A 19,164-nucleotide genomic window follows, 5' to 3' on the forward strand; every position below is an offset into this window, starting at 1 on the left:
CCATGGGTGCATCGCCATGGTGCTGCTATGCAACCCTTTTCCAGGATGTAATGCACTGTTTCGCCCTGGGAGCCAATCATGTGAAGACATGACCTAGATGCTTGGGGGAGTAAGAGCAGACTTCTGACTTCATGGTTATCACTGTATGCACACGAACCCTGCAGAGATATTGCAAGAAGGGCCGACAATCCAATAGCTCTACAGAAGATTACACTCAGTGTTTATTGATTAAAAAAGCTGGACATCAAAGCAGCATTAGCTTTAGTGTTGTGGTTTTATGGGATTCTGGATAAGCCATTATTCCAAACAGAATCTATACTGGGCAGCCTTCTTTGATTACCAGAGCAACACATCACCAGAAAAGAGGTCAATTCTTGCCTAAAAAAGAATGGCAATAATGGGTAACTAATATTTCTGCTCTGAACCAACAAGAGTTGTTCAAAAAGAAAATAGGACATTTAAACCACGCAATAGTATTTCTGAAACGTTTACAAAGCAGTGATACAAGACCTTCACCTTTTAAAAGCATGCATAGATTTCTTGAGACCCAGTTTAAACTGACAGACCGTCTCTGTCTCAACATGATGCACAAACAACCAAAGTAATCTTAAAAAAGACAAAGCATGAGCCAGTGCAGATGTCCAAACCTCCTCCCAGCTTTGCATCATCTCCATCGCCTCCTACCCTGGCAGGCCTCTAGCAACTGCATGCCTGAGGCAGTCTGTGATATCATTTACTGTGAGCATGTCAAACTGCCTGTGGGAGAAAGCCATGTGGTTGAGAAGTGAGAGATTCTCCACTTGCGAGTTAAGATTAAAATCATCCGACGGAAAGCTTTCGGGGAAACCAATAAAGCAGTAACAGTCACTGGGTCGAGCAGGCAGGGCAGGCCTCAGACTCGCCAGTGGATTCCCTCGTGTTCAGACAAGATTAAATTCACTACAATGACTCCAATAAGGTCACTCAAAGCCACAAATGAAATCCACTGAGAGGAGCAGCTTGGGAAACGGATACTCCTGATCCTCTATTGCTGGCTGAAAAATGTTTCTTAATCAAAACCTCAAGTCATCGTCCAACAACTAAATAATAAGTTGTTGAGACACAACCCTGCCTTCCCTGCAAGAGTACTAAGCAAGCCTCTTTCTCTACTATCATTGAAATTATGGCCGATGACGTATCTTTGTACCCCAACTCTAAAGTTAGCATTGCCCTGGTTCCACAAAAAGCCAGCGGGATTTTTCAATTGGATTTTGGATTATTACAAAAAATAAGCTCTGTGGCAAACAAAACATAATCTTCACAAATTAACTCCAATTTTATGATTTTTGTGTAAATGCAAAGTAAAAAGCTGATGTTAGACTATAAATAAACTACACCACAGCCACATGAAATTAATGTCACCACCACTAAACTTGTAATTAAATCACATAATTAAAATCTACAAGTTTGAAAGTTTGAGTTAGAATAATTTGCAAGAGTGCGAGTATAAACATGACAGGGCTAGTGAGGACTAGTAAGTAGATCTCCGTGTTTGGCAAGCTGTTTGTCACAGACAACCTCTGTAGTCTAATTTAGTCACTTGTTAGCAACTGCCTTTTTTAAGACATGTAAAAGTTTCACAGATTGGTAGTAATGTATTTTATGTTCATTCAAAAAACCTATTGACTCTGAGGCGAGGGATCCTGAGGTGCAAAAATGCTAACTCACCTCTCCCACCTTAAAAAGATGATTCATGCTTTATTTCATCTCACCTACACCGCTTCAGGCGGGAAAATGGGATGAATCTTGGGTTTGTAAACTGCTCTGGTCACAGAGGGATGGAGAGACAGCAGTGTGGAATTACACTCACACTGAAGTCCTGATCAGTGTAAAGTGACCTTCGTCCCCTGAGGGCATTATCCCGCAAACAATGAAGAGTGTGTTTAAAGATCAGAGCTTGCACTGTCCATCTACAATAAACAAGACCACTTCAGCTGCTGGTGGACGCAATGCTTCAACTGACCCACAACCTCAACGAGGGTCAAATGCTTTAAGGCTGAATCAGTTCTGGCTGATGTTTCTCATGCAATTACCCATGGGTATTATTAATGTGTGTGTGTATGTGTGTGTGTGGGCCAGACAGAGTAACGAGAGAGATGAATAGAGACGTCCATCATCTGACTGAACAGGCTACCTGCTGAGAACAGAGTTACTACGATCAAAGCCAGAAGACACAAAAAGCAGTCATGGAACTGGGAGTATGTGGTGGTGGTTAGTTCAGACGTGCAGTTTATTATTATTATAGCAAACATTCTAAATTAGTAATTACATTTTAATTAGTCTGATGACTATTTTCTCCTGAATTGATTCGTTTAGTCTAACTATTAAATGTAAAAAAGGAGTGAAAAATGGCCATCACCACTTTGCAGTGTCCAAAGTGACATCTTCAAACTGTTTAATTTTTCTGAACGACAGTCCACAACCCATAGATGTTCCAATTACTATCATATACAACAAAGCAAGGCTGAAAATCACTTCATTTAAGAAGCTCCAAAATGACTTTAAGGTCCAGTGTGTAACATTCAGGAGGATCTATTGGCAGAAATGAAATTGAATATTCATAGGTATCTTTGTGTTTTTGTTACCTTACTTTTTATCTCCAGAGGCAGCAGATCCTCTTCCATGGAGTCCACCATGTTTAACTGCCATGTTTCTACAGCAGCCCAAAACACCATCCTCAGTTCAAAATGAGCCTCAGTCTTTGCTGGACCTTTGTCAGCATGGAGTCTTTGCCATTAACTCTAAGGGTGTGTGTGTGTAAGGTAGTTTGCTGGCTGTGTCTGACCCTTCTTGAACCTTGCTTTTCTTAACCCAGCTTGAACCGTGTTTCCTTTACAAGGCCATGCGTTATCCTTGCTTGAACTGCTTACCCTCTAGACAAAGGCTGTGTTTGTATCTGTACTCAAAATCAGCCCCACTCACAGAGGAGAAGAAAAAAGAAAAGAGACAAAACAGGGCCAGGCAGTGAACTCAAGGTTATCTGAGCCTGGTGCCACAATGAGAGCCCCAGTCCTCTTGTTACCATTCTGGCCTCTCGTCTTCTCTCTGGACAGATTAAGGCTGAGCTGTAAGGGTGGAGCGAGCACACACAGCTTTACCCTTTGTCTCTTTTAACAACTACATGGAAGGCATTCTTTAACAGAGGCAAACTGTTTGCAAACTGCTGTGTATAAGTAATGCCTGACACAGGACAATTCTGTGCCAGCGTGGTCAGCCCATGAGGTCAGTTTCAAAGCTCAAGTAAAAAAGGAGGATTATGTTGTTAGATTGGCTTTACCATCAAAGTATATTGCAGTAGGGTTCACTTTAAATGACAAAACATCCAAAGTGACTTAAATCCACAATTCACAGTCAATCAGTAATCCATGTTTCCATCCAATCACATCGCTTTTGTGCGTGTGTGTCCCTTCGGTACAAGCTGTCAATGCCCCTAATAGTTACAGTAAGACAGCAACACAGGTCTGCCACAACTCCAATATATTGCTTTCTCTTGACTGTGCAACTCTGCAAGACACACACACACACACACACACACACACACACACACACACACACACACACACTCACACACACACACACACACTCACACTCAATATAGCAAGTTCTGTAGGAAGACAGGATACGCCTCATCAATAATGGAAGTATGTTTTGTGAAGAGCGTGGGGGCTGATTCTTTGCCTTGTGAGTTGCTCGTGTTTTACTGACCACCCTGTGACTAATAACCTGCAGATACCCAGAGTCAACCATTACAAGAAGGCAGGAGAAAACACACACACAGAGACACTGAGAAAAACACAAAGACAGGCTGCAGATGAACAGTCACACAAGGACAACAACAAATGGAAACACACACACACAAACAACATCTATATAGCATTTAGCAGCAGCTCATAAAATAACAGAGGAGCCTCCAGCCGATTTGCCAGACGGAACGTTCCAATTTGACACAAAAGCCTCATAAGCATGTACACACACACACACACACACACACACCAAAAAACAAACAAAACACACACACACACACACACACACACACACACACACACACACACACACACACACACACACACACACACACACACACACACACACACACACACACACACACGAACCTAAGGCACAAACACACAAGCAGAACTGAGGAACACACAAGGAGCACTCAGATAAACTAGCACTAAGGAACATCTTCACATGTATAATTAAGACCAAGCAAAGAGCCATATGGGATTTGGAATTAATATGAGATCATCAGCACTGATATTTCAGACTTTGGATTTACATATATATAACCAATGCATCTGTTGATATCTACATACTGATATCATTTCATTTGGAAGTTAAAATAATTCTTTCAATCATGAGAAGAGAAGACTATATAAAGGCAAAGGTGAGCGCACAGTAAGTGACATGACGGGAATCATCTAATGCCTGCAGCACACAGTCATTCTAGCCAACTGTTGCTCAAGAAGTGTTTATTATATTATCTGTAACTATGGGGTGTAGATCTGGATAATTCTACACCTTATTCATGCACTGTGACAGCTACAAGAGCACAGAAGAGGACACTGCCTGAGAAGAGAAGAAGGTATAGTGGCAGAGTAGGCCAAGGAGATGAACAACTCGTTTATTAAAAATAAAGAGGCTGCTTTTCTTGAGTGTTGGTCACATCTGCACTGGAAAAAAGGGGAAAATGCTGGTGTGTGTTGTGTCCACCAGTTTCAGCGTGTGTCTCTCTGGTGCCACTTACTGTGTTTATTCAGGAAACAATATGGACCCTAAAAGGGACCCATTGAAGGTTTCATGTAAACGAACAAAAGTTATGTTAACATTCAGTGTTACTTGTTTGTATGCTTCAGCTCTAAAGTGCATTTTATTCCTCATAAAACCTTTGAAAGCCAATTTTTTAAATACTTTAAAAGCTGTACAGTTTACATCCATGTTCACTAGCTTGCAGTCTTCTTCCCTGCTTTTGCTGGCACAATGATGCATATCCTGGCCTGTTACTGCCAGCTGCTTTTGTTGTGCAAATACACATACACTGTTCAACGTTTACGCTAGGGCTGTATCCAAATCAGAATTGCGATAGTAGGCTAAAATCTTCCACGTTGCAGGGGAAAAGTGTACAGCCTGACCTGCGGTTATTCCGCCTTGCTGTTCCAATGCCATAGCCAAAAAACAATGGAGTGATCTTTTTACTGATAAAATGGAGTCTGACTTGGGTGCTCGAGCGAAAGGATATTCAGTCCATTTTTCCATTTAGCATTTCCCATACATATTTATTAATATTATGTATATTATTTATTTGTTTATTAGTTTTAAAGACTTTCATGTGTGAAATGTGTGTTTCCGTGAAAAATGTTTACTTTGAGCCCAACATCAAGTCATAGGTGTTGGTCAAAGTAAGCAGAAGAATTAGTGTCTATGTTATTGTAGATGGCAGCTGGAGAGGCGCATACCAAAAAACAGCCTCCAAAACACAAATCACAGATAATGAGAGGCTGCGTTGGACTGACCTCACTGCCAGTGGCAGTTTCTCTCTACAAACAGGAATTTCCCTTGTGATGGGACCCTGACAAAGATCACCCAAAGTGTTTCTATTCCCACTGGCAAAACCACAATGTAACATTACAACATTTTACTGGGTGACAGATTTATTCAGATTTAAATATTAGAGTGTTAACCCAAGAATGTGATTATTTTAATTATGGGCATTAGTGTTGCTGACATTGTGCTACAGGGACATTTTATAAAGAGCTAACACAGTATCCTTGTGTGAAAAACAACTGCTCCATTGATTTATATACTGGATAAAATATGGTGAAATATTACCAGTACTTCAAATACATATCCTGATCTTCTTTTATCTGGCATTTCAGTGACGTGTGTCCTCTGCAGGTGGTTTCAGTGATCTTGTGCTTCTGTTTGCAAACACTCTTTCTATAGTGATATGCATCTTGCCTGAGGCATTATCACATAACCTTGTCCACAAGAGAAAAGACAGGATGTGTGTGTGTGTGTGTGTGTGTGTGTGTGTGTGTGTGTGTGTGTGTGTGTGTGTGTGTGTGTGTGTGCTGAGTGTGAGCAAGACAGAGTGTGTGTGCATTCATGCATGCATCCATGTGTGATTTTACAACTGTGTGAGCAAACTGCCAATGGGGACCGACAGCAGCAGTAGGAGAGAGTGGTATGTCTGGCTTACCAAAGATATTTGTGGAATGTCCTTTCTTGGCGAGGGGCTTCAGCTCATTGTGACCCCAGCCGTACTGTCTGTAGCTGTCCCATGCGTGCTTCATCATCTGCAAAAAAAAAATAATGACAACAAACAGCGCGTTAAGAAGATGTGAAGCGTCGAGGCAAGAGAGTGACGTGAGATAACAAATCCTGCAACTCATGTGACTGCACCTCCAAATAATGGTTCAGTAACGGTGGGTGGATAATGATGTTTAAATCTGCATCATAATTTTACTTTACATTGATCTAATTAGAATTTTGACATGATGTGATTTCAGTTACAACAGCTGTTGTCCCTGGAATTAGTCAAGATTTCACTAAAACTAGTAAAGGCATTTAGGAATAATCATTAAGCCTTGTTGGTGGTAGAAAAATGTGGTTTCCTCTCCTATTAAAAACCCCTTTTACTTTGGTTTTGTCCTTCATGGTCTTTCAATTTTAAAGGTGCTGTGAGTGAAATCGGCATTTCGGCTACCTTCCTGTCCATTCTTGCAGTTAGCAGTCCCCTCTCAGTTCTCTCTCCTGACTGGATAAAGTGGAAACGAGATACCAGAATATTTTTTTGGTTTTACAGCAAAAAGGAGGGACTTGGAGACCTATGTTACTCTATATCCATCACTATATCAGTGACAGCTTTCCCAATGTATAGCTATTTAACATTTACTTTAACATAGAAATATCATTTACATCCATGGGCCCATCAATGCAGAGCAATAATGAGTCAATTAATCAATCAAAAGCTACATATCTTTTATACACATGATAGTGTAAGATAAAATGAGACACTTTTTGCCTCACCCCACCACACACACACACAGAACAGTTTGGCAGGGCTGAAGGGTGGGTGTGACCCCAGAGACTTTAATCTGGAAGAGGATGCCTGCGAATCAAAGTTCATCGTTTTGTCCCCAGCGTGATGTACAGCATTTAACAGCAGGTTGCTCCACACACCCACACATGTACACTCACGCGCACACACACACCCGCACACAACTTTGAGGGTTTGAAGAGCAGCACCGACAAATATAATGTAGGAATGATAATAAACACATTTAACACAAACAGAGGATAGCTTTTTGAGGCTCTCTCTTTGTGTTTTGCTTTAGTGCATTACTTTCTCTCCTCTCACCTTGTATCTGTAAACATTTGTCAACCGGATAGAACAAAATAAGATTCTGTTCTTCGTATGACCTTTGAAAGGAAGCTGAAAGAGATAGGCTCGGGGAGGGGGGGTGAGGATAAAAAGAGCAATAGATTGTGAGATGAGCCCTGACATGGAGGCTGATGCTGAGAAGAGGCGCTCCAGGGCAAACAGAGAAGATGACACAGCCGGGGAAGGAAAAAGTGCCAGCTTTTACCCAAGCACTGCTGCTCTCTATCAATCTCAAACCTTTTTTCCTCCTCCACAAGTGGCATCGACGACCTCGGAGAAGTACATTTCATGTCAGTGTGGTCGTGTCAAGTCACTGTCTGGTTCTATGGACATCTGTTGAATTCGCTCTCTATATTGTCTGTTTATGTGGCAGCTTTCCTATCTGTCCATCTGCCAGCCTTTCTATCTCTACATTCCTGTCAGCTGGTCACATCATTTTCTATGATGACCTTGAAAATGACTAAGTTGGCGCTGATGCCCTGCATCTTGCATCAAACGGTTGTTATTATTGTGTTCATTTTCTTTTATTAAAGCTCCATTTTTATCATTATTTGGCTACTACTTCTCATGCCTGATAGTCCTGAAAGGGGATCCATCTGAAGCTCCTGCAGAACTTTTGAAACTCTCAAAAGTGAACATAAATAATGATGGATGCGCTTTTGGCAGCAATGGAATTGTATGTTTTCATTAGTGTATAATCACCTAAAAATATCAATCGTTGTGTTTTCGTTTCCCTAGAATGAGACGAGGGAGCGGGTCCTCTACGGAGTCCACAATGTTGAACCACCATGTTTCTACAGTAGTCCAGAACGGACAAACCAACGCTGACTACGGCCACCGTAGTTTCTCCTAAAAGCTTTTAAAAACTGTGTTCATTTGGTTGCAATCTGCAACTTAACTGCTAGATGCCACTAAATCCTACTCACTGGTCCTTTAAGTTAAGAAATTACATACAAAAATAAAAATATACTTTCAAATTCCTGTTATGTTATCTGCATGCACACTAGTTACAACAGTATTTAAAAGCTGGTATGACTCTATTTGGAGTGGGGGCACCTGTAAACACAGTGATTACTTAACTGTTACAAAGGATGGATAATGGCAAAGGGGATTACTTACTCAGTGTACTAAGAGAGGGGAGTGTAGAACAAGTGGAGAATTTGCATCTGGTCAAGTTGGTCGGTATGTGTGCTACCTGCCAGCATGTCTGCCTGCCTAACTGCTTGCCATGTGAGGATGAGTATACAGATCCTCCTCAGTCTCACTCTCCTTGGAGCAGGCAGGCAGCCAAGCTAATAAAGACAAGGGCCAGGAGTTTCATTGTGTTCTTGGCCTCATGGCTTTCCATGACGCACTCCATGCCCACACCAAGGATTATAAATCAAGTTAATACACACTGTGACATGGACACACACATTGGCTGGCTCCCTGTGATCTGTGTTGATTGGATGCTTCATCAAATTTTGATTGGCCCATATGCCAAGGACAAGCGCAACAGTGCAGAGTGCTTTACAGTGTTGACAAACAGCTTATTTAAAGGACCTTGGAATACTAATTGGACATTAAGCTACAAAATTCTGTGATTGATTCTGACAGCTACCTCTTGCCATCACAGCATCTTGGGAGCCACAAGGAAAGGAGGCGAAATATTGGCTTACTTTGCCCAAAGCGGCTGGTTCAGTCCACAATTAGAACTGGCCCTCATCAGCAAGGACTCCAAAATTGTCCTCAAAGGCTACACAGAAAAACATACTGTAAGAGCCAAACCCAACATTTTAGTGATCTCTGACAGGGAAAGATAAACCTGCATCAATCAGTATTTCTAATTTTACCACTGAATCAAAAGTCTGTTTAATGCCAAAGGTCTCAAGTAGTTAAAATCACAGACAATTATCCCCCAACTCTGTTTTAGCTAATTGCCTTCTGTATGGTTTTACAGCCATTATGAAATCCTGCTAAATGATGCATCTTCTTGTTCAGCACTTTGAAATAAGCCATAAATTTAAGTGATATCACAGTGTTACCCTGAGACAAGCAATGAAAATGAGGCGATGGTTCATGGGTCGCTTAATGAGTGGAGAAACACTCATCTGAAATCTGACACCAATACAGCAGGTTGAACTTTCCAAAAACATAAATTTCAAAAGACTAATCCCTGTGGCTTGGATTTTATTTTCATGTTGCCATGACAACCCAAATAAAGTATCCCAAACCACAACGTCCACAAGCCAACTCACAGCTATTACGATCTAGATAGAACTTTGAGGTGGGTATTCTTAGCAAAAGAAATTTAAATATCTTGACTAAAGAAAATAAAGGTAACTTAAACATTGAATTATTGTGAAATGATCTAACACAACTTGTTTTAATGGGCTTTTGGCTTTTGATAAAGCATGTTCCATCCACATAACGTCAAAGGTTCCCATCCTGCTTCCCTTATGTTCAATGTATGCCCCACTGGCTTCTCTGTCACACTCAGCTGTTACTCCCAGTGAGTCCTGGTGGTGCTTAGTCCCCTTGTCAGTTAGTACCCACTGTGAATTACTACATCTGGGACTGCGGAGCATGACGACAACCAGCAGCTTGTGGTGTAGGATGAAGGGAGCCTGTTCAACCCTGACAACTCTCCAAAGTAACAGAGACAGACAAACACAGTCTGTTCTTTTGCATGATTCATCATCTTTTCTGTGGCAGTTGCTTGGTAAGGCTGGGAGTCGCGGTAATCCTTTCTACAAATATATACTTTATAATGCATACTTTCAAAAATATACTTCTCTACTAGTGTCATAGTAAGGACTCCATTTGCAATGTCATGGGCTCGTATATAATGTCAGTAAATTAATAATGCCATATTAAATACCAAAACTGACATAAAGATCTTTTTCATTTTATTCAAATCGTGTGTAGTTTCTCCTTTGCAGCTGACTATTTTTACTGAGTTTACTGCAACAATCTAACTTGGTGCAGTCTTAAAAACACTGCTTCATTAGTACCTGTCCTGATTTACTGAACATGCCATACTTTACAAGTGTCTGCAATCCCTCAGGCACAAACTACTTCAAATGCAGACAATAGTAAAACACTGTCAAATGTCTTGGTTGTTGGGTTTTTCAGAAGTTTTAGAAATACTGGGACAATGTTATTTAAAGTTGTTACATTGAAATTGCTTCAAATAAAAAGTTATGTTAATAATTATGCTAAAGCTTTCATATTCGGTTTAAGTGGCTTGGCCTAAATTCTACAGTATATTTTGAATAATGGATGGACGTTTAACATCACATAATGACATAATGATGCAGGACTACATTAGCCAGTGCTAGCCTCAGTGGCTGATGTAGCTAGCCTAATTACCTTAACTAATAGCAGTAGGGATTTTTTTTGATTGACTCAAAAAGAGACATATAGCTATTCTCAACAAAGGCCAGGCCGTCTTTGGCATCTGTAAGGCAACCACAGAGTCATACCTTTCATCATCAATCAGTACACTTCAAATCGGCACTGTCCCCAGTTCAAACATGTATATATAATCACAATCACATGTGGTATCTGTGTCTAAGGACACATAGGACAACGTAATAAAGCATGCCCTGCTTTATTCTGTGTTTGAAAGGATTGGGAAGACTGTCGCTGTAGATGTCCATTATCTCCTTCTACGATGGTTTGCTTATTTCTATGTGGCCCAGTCTCTATATTGCTACTGTAAATGTATTAATCATGCCACATTATACGCTCGAGCTCGCTTTGAAACGAACTGGCAGCCCAGGAGTGGCCCTGTGTTATTAAGGTCAGAGTCTGAAGGAGATTAAAAACCGCTCTTCCCCTCCCCTTTCCTATCGACTGACGAGCTTGAGAGTGAAAAGTGAAGCCAACAATATGGTGCTGGTTTTGATGAGAAAGGCAGCAGCGCTTCTTAATAGATGAATTTATGAAGCCAGCCCACCCAAAAACTTTTTTTAAAATTTCCATTTCATCGGTTCAAAAATTTCCAAACGCAGTCCAGACTGCACATTGATTTAAATGAGGCAATAATGTGCCAGTGCAAGACAGGTCATATATTTAATACTTCCATGGGTCAACCACAACAAAGAAACACTCAACCCGCAAAGCAGGCTTCATTAAGCCTGCCAGACAATTAGTTTGACAGTTTGACAACATATTCTGTGCATTAATGCAAAAGCATTCCGAACTTTGTCAGAAGAGGCAGGTTGTCCTCCCTCTTGATATCCAACAAGATTGCAGAGTCTATTAGAAGCTGTGACCTTCACAATGGCAGCCAATTGCCTGCTTGCTGCCTGTTCTAGAAAAGGAGCACAATCTGCCTCCAGCCATCTCTTTCCCAAAGGACCAACAGCCATGATTCATGCACCCTGATCCCAGATGTGCCACGGTCTCATACACACACACAATTACAATGTACGGACACAGACAACCATAGGGCAGTGAAAAATTCATAAATCCCCTTCGAGCCAGCGGCGGAGAGCAAGGCCATTACTTTTGCCATTGTTTGAGAAAAAAATGTAAAAATCAGCTTCACTCCCACAGAAGAGGTACACAGTGACTAACTTTTGGAGGTTTGGGGAGCTGGTGAGCTGAGCTGGAGTTATGTGCTGCTCTGAGTGACCTCCAGAGTCAGTTTGACTGATTTAAAGCACCCGTCCACCCTCCCTCGTCTTTCTCATCTCCTTCCAACTCACCCCATGGAGGCTTCCTATCTGGCTTAACGGAAGGCCTTTCAGAAGATGCACGAGGGTGGCCAGAATGTGACATCTGAATTGCTTCTTGCAGTAAATACATTCATGGCACTTAGGCAGAGGGTGGCAATAAATTCCCCATGAAATCGAGACAGTAAAAGAGTCTAGATAGGCTGTTTTTATACAGCTCCCAAGCCGAGAGTTCAAACAGATAATGGCTTACGATACGCTTACCCCAGTGTAATGTATGGAACCTACACACAAATCTAACATTTCACTACTCTCATCAAGATGTCACTTCTAACCATTTCTGGATCAAAAATGTGTTTTAATGTTTTGAGGCAAGTGATAAATATAAAGACATTTGTCAACCGGTAGAGATTTTGCTGAACTGTTTACATAGAGTATCTGTCTCTCTTTCTATAGTGAATAATCAGTGAGCAGGACAGCTTCATGACAATATCGGATTCTTCAGGTTTTTACTTTTATTTGTTAGGTAATTCATTCATTTGATTACTCAGATATTCACACCTGTTGTTTTCTGTATTTATACCTGGGCTGTAAGTTCCCAACATGTTAGTCCCATTCTTGTCCTCCAATAAAGCCTGCAAGTACATGCAGACTTAATACGTTACATTTAGATTTTCTTCGGTTAATGATAGGCAGAGAAGGAGGAGCAAGGAAAGTCAGTTTATTTATATAGCGTATTTAAAAACAGGAGTTGCTTTCCAGGCGAAGCAGATGGGTAAGAATCTGCTTCAATACAGGCAGCAATTTATAATTCAAATATGTAATTTACATGGGTTGTGCCCCTGATGAATAATGGCCTATTATTGATTAAGAAAATTACAGCACCCACAGTTTTGACAATATCACAGGGAAGTTTTTAACACAGCATATTGACGTTTTTTAGTCATCAAAGAATCTACACTGTCTTTAAGGATTTGATAACAACAGATCCCTGAATGCCCGAAAAAGGTATAAATAAATCATCCAATCCCGACAGGAACCTAAAATAACATTTTCCCAGTGAGTCATCTTGAGTATTAATTGCAGAATAATATAATGTAATAATGTAATACTCATGTTCATGTGTATCACAGGTACCATTTATTGTGCATCGTGTTGCTTTGAGTGGTTTCATCTGTGTAATGTGTTATGAATGTTTTCTCAACTAGTACCTAAGGTGGAAAAAATGCTTTTTTTGTAGACTACACTATTCACTAGTCTCTGTTCATTAAGCTATTGTTTAATCATTTTTAGTCCAATTCTGTCTTTTCTTTTTGCTCCACAAAACATAGGTGCACTGTACTGAAAGTGTGAAATTGTGAAAAAAACACATGCAGGTTACTTTTCACAGAAGCTTCACAGCTCTAATGAAAAAGGTTTAATCAATACAGATGTAAAAGGTGACAGTGAGCGACTTCTTACAACTAAAAACCGACAATGCTTTAATGCAAAGAAGACCTTCTGATAAGATTGCACAGTGGAGGATTTCCTGACATGATGATGAACTTTTAAATGATGAATGCTGCAATACTTCTGCTTCATTGATCTTTATGTGTGTCTTTGTCAGAAACCTTTTCACACTCAACTTGAATTTGGGCAAGACTGGATGGTGAACTTGGGGATGCTGTAACAGTTTGAATGTGCTCATTGGCAGCTGCTTTGGGTAACATGTTGTGCAAACTGAATACATGCCTCTTCTAACATGTCCTGTATCCAAAATGCTCCCACGCTGCTGATTTACGGTGTTCCTCTGATGACTAACAGGCTGACATGTCTCCTCTCTCGTACTAAATGCATGCAAATAGCAAAGGCCATTCAAATGACAGTCTTGCCAAAGAGAGTGGCTGTCCCTTATCACACGATCTTTGGTGAAAGCAACAAGTCTGCAATCCACACAGAAGCACAGATAATAAAAATTACAGTAGAAAGTACAATTAATGATGACATCGGCTGATCATGCACTGTAATGTAGGAGTCTCTCAAAGTCAGATTGGCTTTACTTACTTAATAAAAGTGTTTAAGGTCAGAAAGCACTTGGTGAGGTGCAGAGTCATCAGCCTGTTACTATTTAAATGTAATGCTCACAAACTCAAATAGAACTGAATATCATAATTAATTGAATTATTTGCACAATAGTTAAAAAATCTGTGTCCACATAAGCAGATGTCTGCAGGGTGCAACACCATACGCATACCATATTACCACAACCACTCAGCTGGCCTTCTATTTGGCCATTGGTTTATTCAAATTTGGCATGGTGACCAATGCTTTTGTCAAAACAAATGTTGATAAACGTAAATGCCATTGTAAAGCCTAATAGATCAAATGTATTACAATATAAGATACATAATCCGTAGAAGGATTTTGCAGATAAAGAGAGAAGTCACTGATGTTGCCCATGAAGGCCAGGCAAAGCTACAGCTGCTTTATTACTTGTAAAGCAGCAGCATACAAGTGTTATGTTTGCATTGGCTTGACTTGATTACAGGTGCCACCAGAGCAGGAAGGAAAACAGCAAATTTGACTCGTGTACTTTTGTTTACTGATTGCTGATGGAGATTTGCGTTGCGGTGAGAGAAGTACCTAGAAACACAAAGCTGTTGCTTTGATAAAGTGGTAAACTGGTTAGAGCAGTAACAAATGATAGTTTATTTTCAAGTTAAATTGATTTTTTTAATCATATGTTTACCTCCAGTTATGTTAATTAAAAGCTCCCATTACATAAAAATGAAAGCATCCCACACATGCACCATTTCTGTTGAGTCCCTGAGGACCTGCAGGAACCCACTCCCAACTGCAGCCCTCCACCTTGCTCTTTGGCAGACAATTCTGAAACGTCAGACATCAGAGTTATTGAGAACATAAAATGTTTTCCATCCTGCCTGGTAGCTCTTAAGAAAAAAAAAAAGAAAAAAGTAGCTTGATCAATGATGCCCTTGCATGCAGGTTTCTTATTCTTTATCTCTTGCAGTGTTGCACATTTAACATGACAAAAGCTGTCAGGCAGGCCATCCCATTAATTCATGATATACAGACATGCATGCTCCCACTCAGACGCAAACATACATACACAGGGAGACATTTTGCAAATAGAAAAGATAAGGGTAATAAACAGTGAAAACGTATCTCTCTGTCAGTCCTGTGGTCTTGCTCGCTGATGCAGCCGGAGAAAGGATGCTGCTGGTTTCATTTGGTCTATTTTGTTGTGTTAGAGGTGGAAAAAGAAACAGAGCTGGAGATAGAGCTGTTCCTCTCCATCAGCAGCAGCCCAGAGGGACAGAGAGCCATTGTAGGGTGATCCTGTCCTCTGCCAGCTTCACTGTCACACTCTCTCCATCACCTGAGCTCTAATTGGTGAGGCTCACTATCACTCTCCTATACTTAAACGACTGAGAGGCTCTATGCTTTACACCAAAAAAAGAAATTCACAACCAGTTCTCCAGTCAAACAGTTCAAGAGGCATAAACACTCTTTAAACAACCATTGTTCAACAGGGATGAAAGAAAAGAGAAATCCTAAACATACACTATCGGTGTGGGGGTATGTCTATATACAATATGCTTAAAATCAGACTTGTCCTGTACCAGTCGTCCCGTGCACGTGTACTGTGGGACGGAAGGGACTGAAAAACAGCATCCCCATGTTTTGGTTTGCATCTTTCTCCAAAATGAGAAAAAAAACACCATATTATTTAATTTGTCAGTGATTGTGATCAAAGTTATTTCAAACAGAGGGTTGACGCTGCTGCCTACTGTAAGCTACGTTGTGCTTACTGCTGCCTTCTCCACACATCAGTGCATGGTTGAGAAATTGTAAAGTGCACATTTTCAGTTCTTGTGACTGATCTAGCATTGGCCCTGAAGCAGCTACTGTAGCTTCTCAATTGTTGTGAGTGTGCACTGAGGTGCATCCACAGCAAAGTCTCAGCCCAAACGTAAGTGGTCTTCCATGTAATGGAGAAAAGATGCAAGTCAGTTGAGGAGGACAACTCCAAGCTGCAATGCTATGTTGCAATTTTACTTAACACACATCATCCGTGACATTAATGGTGGCTCCATTCAATGTAGGTGTTCCACTGTGCTATATCATTTATTTATTTATTGTTAACATTGTGTTAGTATGGTGTTGGCTGCACTTAGTGGTGGTGGTGGTGATGGTCATTTTCAGGCAATGTGGTGTTGTTGCTTTGGATTGCATTACGTTGTCAGGTGACTCAAAAGTCAGAGTGACAGGACCTTGACACAAGCTGTAACAAAATATTCCTGTTACCCTAGAATGATCATGTAATTGAGAAAGACTAGGAAAGGAAATACTACGAGACCAGTTGGGAAGGGAAGGAGAAGTTTTTTTTCAAGACACGATTAAACTGAAGTAGGGACTGGATAAAAATACAGCAGAAGGAGAGGGGGTTTGATAGGATAAGGCAAACACATGAAATTAATCAGGGGATTCTGTAGGAAAAGGGGAACTCTGACAAATGCTGGAGAAATAACAGCCGAAGTAGATTTACTTTAATTTTGAAAAGAAAAAGGGCACATGAAGACTCGCATTATTCACTGACATGTTCTTCATACAAGAAATACCAGAGCAAAAGGAATGTATGAGTAAGACTTTGCGAAGAATGCGGTACCAAGGGAACCTGTCTTTCAAGTTTTTATGTACTTCCATTTTCTATATTGATGAAAGAAATATGTGATTTAAAAAGAGTTTAAGTGCTTCATACATACAGACCATCATTTTATAAGAATGTGTTTTCAGTCCTTGGAATCAGTTCAGGAAAAATAGCCTTCAAAAAGCTTTACTGTGCCAATGAGAGGTGCTGTTTGGTGTGTCTTTTCTCTATACATGCTCTACTTTTCAGCCTAGTTCATTGTGTTTCTTTATTCTTATATGACATTTGTTCAGTTTCTCTCTGGTGAAAGCATATTTATCTCTGAATGATCACACAAGTTGTGTCCACAGCTGTCCCCAAATATGGCTCTGAACATATCAATATTTCTTATTTATTCTGAATCTATATTTGTGATATTGTGTATCTTAGTAACACTAACAATGGCACAGAATAGGGGCAGAATGGGAAGAAGTGGGAAACCTGAAGTTCTAACTTATTCTAGTTTGACAGTGTTCATGCATTATTCCCCGCTGTTAACCTTGTAGCATTGTATTAGCTACTTTTGCTGTTATGTGTTTACATACAAAAAGGTTATGGCTGCCTTTAAAATATTATTTTTGCGTTAATATTGGATTTTATTCAGATGTAACTGTCAGCAATGAGGGCTTTGACACAGGTCTGTTGACTCTGCTGTAGTTGTTATCCTGAATGAATATATCCTGCTCAAAGTTTTGTCCTGAACAATGTGACATGAACGCAGCACTACCATAATCATACCTACAATATAAAAACATCTAGCACACTTTATGAACCAATATTGAACCACAATGGCGACAATGCTCAACCACTGGATAGATCACACACAGAAGTACACTTTCTTAAAGGTTAATGCCAATATTGTTGAATACATTTCGCAGCTGGGAGCCGTGTTGACATATAGGACCATACATAATGTATAGACGTACAGAAACCATTGTGCAAAGGGGATGGGTTATCAAATGTCACCTCCCTTCTATGTGGTGCAAAAAGCTGGCTTACAAGAGAGTATCAAGCATTACATGACCAAGCACAGCCTCACAAAAAATCATTTGTAGCCTAGCAACAATATATGGTCAAAAGGATGTAAACATAAACAACACAGAGCCAGGGAATGGGTGTTTAAACCTGCCCCTTTACATTCTCCATATAGTTTCTTTAACCCCTGCCCATTGTGTCCCCACAGTGTTCAGACTCAAATGATAAAATGTGCTGTCTATGGATGAGAAGTGTTCATTGTTCAGCACAAATCCATATGGCAATCCTTATTCAAATGATTTTATGAGCCTTATAAGAGCGGCTGCATCAGGGACATTCCTTTGAGGAGTCAAATGACACTGAGCTGAGTTACAAAGGGAGACAATAGGGAAGACACTGCTACAAAGAGCAAGAGAAGGAGGTATGATTGTCAGAAAGCAATATTGAGGGGGGAAAAAAAGGAAAAAAGATAATTGAAAAGGCTGATAAGAAAAAGAGCAAGCGAGTGTGAGGAAAAGGGTTAAACATAGAGATAAGAGAAAATGTAAGAGAGGGGAACAGTTAGAAAGAGACAGGGGGATGAAAGCTGAGCTGTGCCCTATCCCTGAGGCGATTGTGCTACAAACACACACACACACACACACACACACACACACACACACACACACACACACACACACACACACACACTATAGGCCTGGTGTGCAATCAACATACAAGGCCATCTTCCAAAAACTGTCGAGAGAGAGGATGAGGGAGAACGCTAGAGAGAAAAAGAGAGGGTTAAGTAAAAGAGATGGAGGAGGGGAACTAACTGCCATCTCTGCAGATATTCCACGTCCCCGTCGGAAACCTTCTCTGTCTCTTCATGGGCCAATACATCTGTATAGCAGCACCATTTAGACTGCACTTAAAGAGGACTGCTTTGGCCATCGATTTATCTGGGCTTTACAGCCACAGTCCATAGCTCTGCAGGGAAACGCACGCGCTTGCTCCAATGCCAGCCACAAATCTGTAATCGTTTGCTTATCACTCAACAGTCACAGCTGAGTGACTGGCGAGCTGAGTCGGCAGTCAGATCTATGGCCTTCAAACATTGTACTGCCTCTCGACGGGGCAAAGTAGGCCAAGAGACTCTTCTTCTCTTTACAAGGTTGTTGTGATTCTGCAATGGAATTATCAGTAGTCCGCTGTCAGTCGAAGGCAGTCTGTGTCATTTCCCTGAGACATGTCATTAATAATGTCCTGTCTTATGCTGCCTTCAGAGTAGTAGGCACTCTCTGGTCTCTCATGAAGCTGTAGCTGTCTGTGTGTGTTGCACTGAGCATGTCATTTACATAGTCAATTGTGTTTTCATGCAGCCAGTACAGTACACATGAGGAAGTTGTTCATTTCTAGTTGTACCGATTGTTTCC

At 40.7% G+C, this 19,164-nt stretch overlaps 1 protein-coding gene across 3 annotated transcripts in view; it reads right to left on the reverse strand.

The window, feature by feature from the left end:
• man1a2 (mannosidase, alpha, class 1A, member 2) overlaps positions 1-19,164 on the reverse strand; it is a 117,101-nt gene that overhangs the window by 70,198 nt on the left and 27,739 nt on the right. For all 3 annotated transcript variants that reach the window (XM_051403607.1, XM_051403609.1, XM_051403608.1), the window contains exon 4: positions 6,239-6,335. In XM_051403607.1, the coding sequence (XP_051259567.1) occupies positions 6,239-6,335 (97 nt within the window). The remainder of the gene's footprint in view (positions 1-6,238; positions 6,336-19,164) is intronic.

The sequence above is a fragment of the Dicentrarchus labrax genome, unplaced genomic scaffold (assembly GCF_905237075.1).
Source record: "Dicentrarchus labrax unplaced genomic scaffold, dlabrax2021, whole genome shotgun sequence".
Classification (NCBI taxonomy): Eukaryota; Metazoa; Chordata; class Actinopteri; family Moronidae; genus Dicentrarchus; species Dicentrarchus labrax.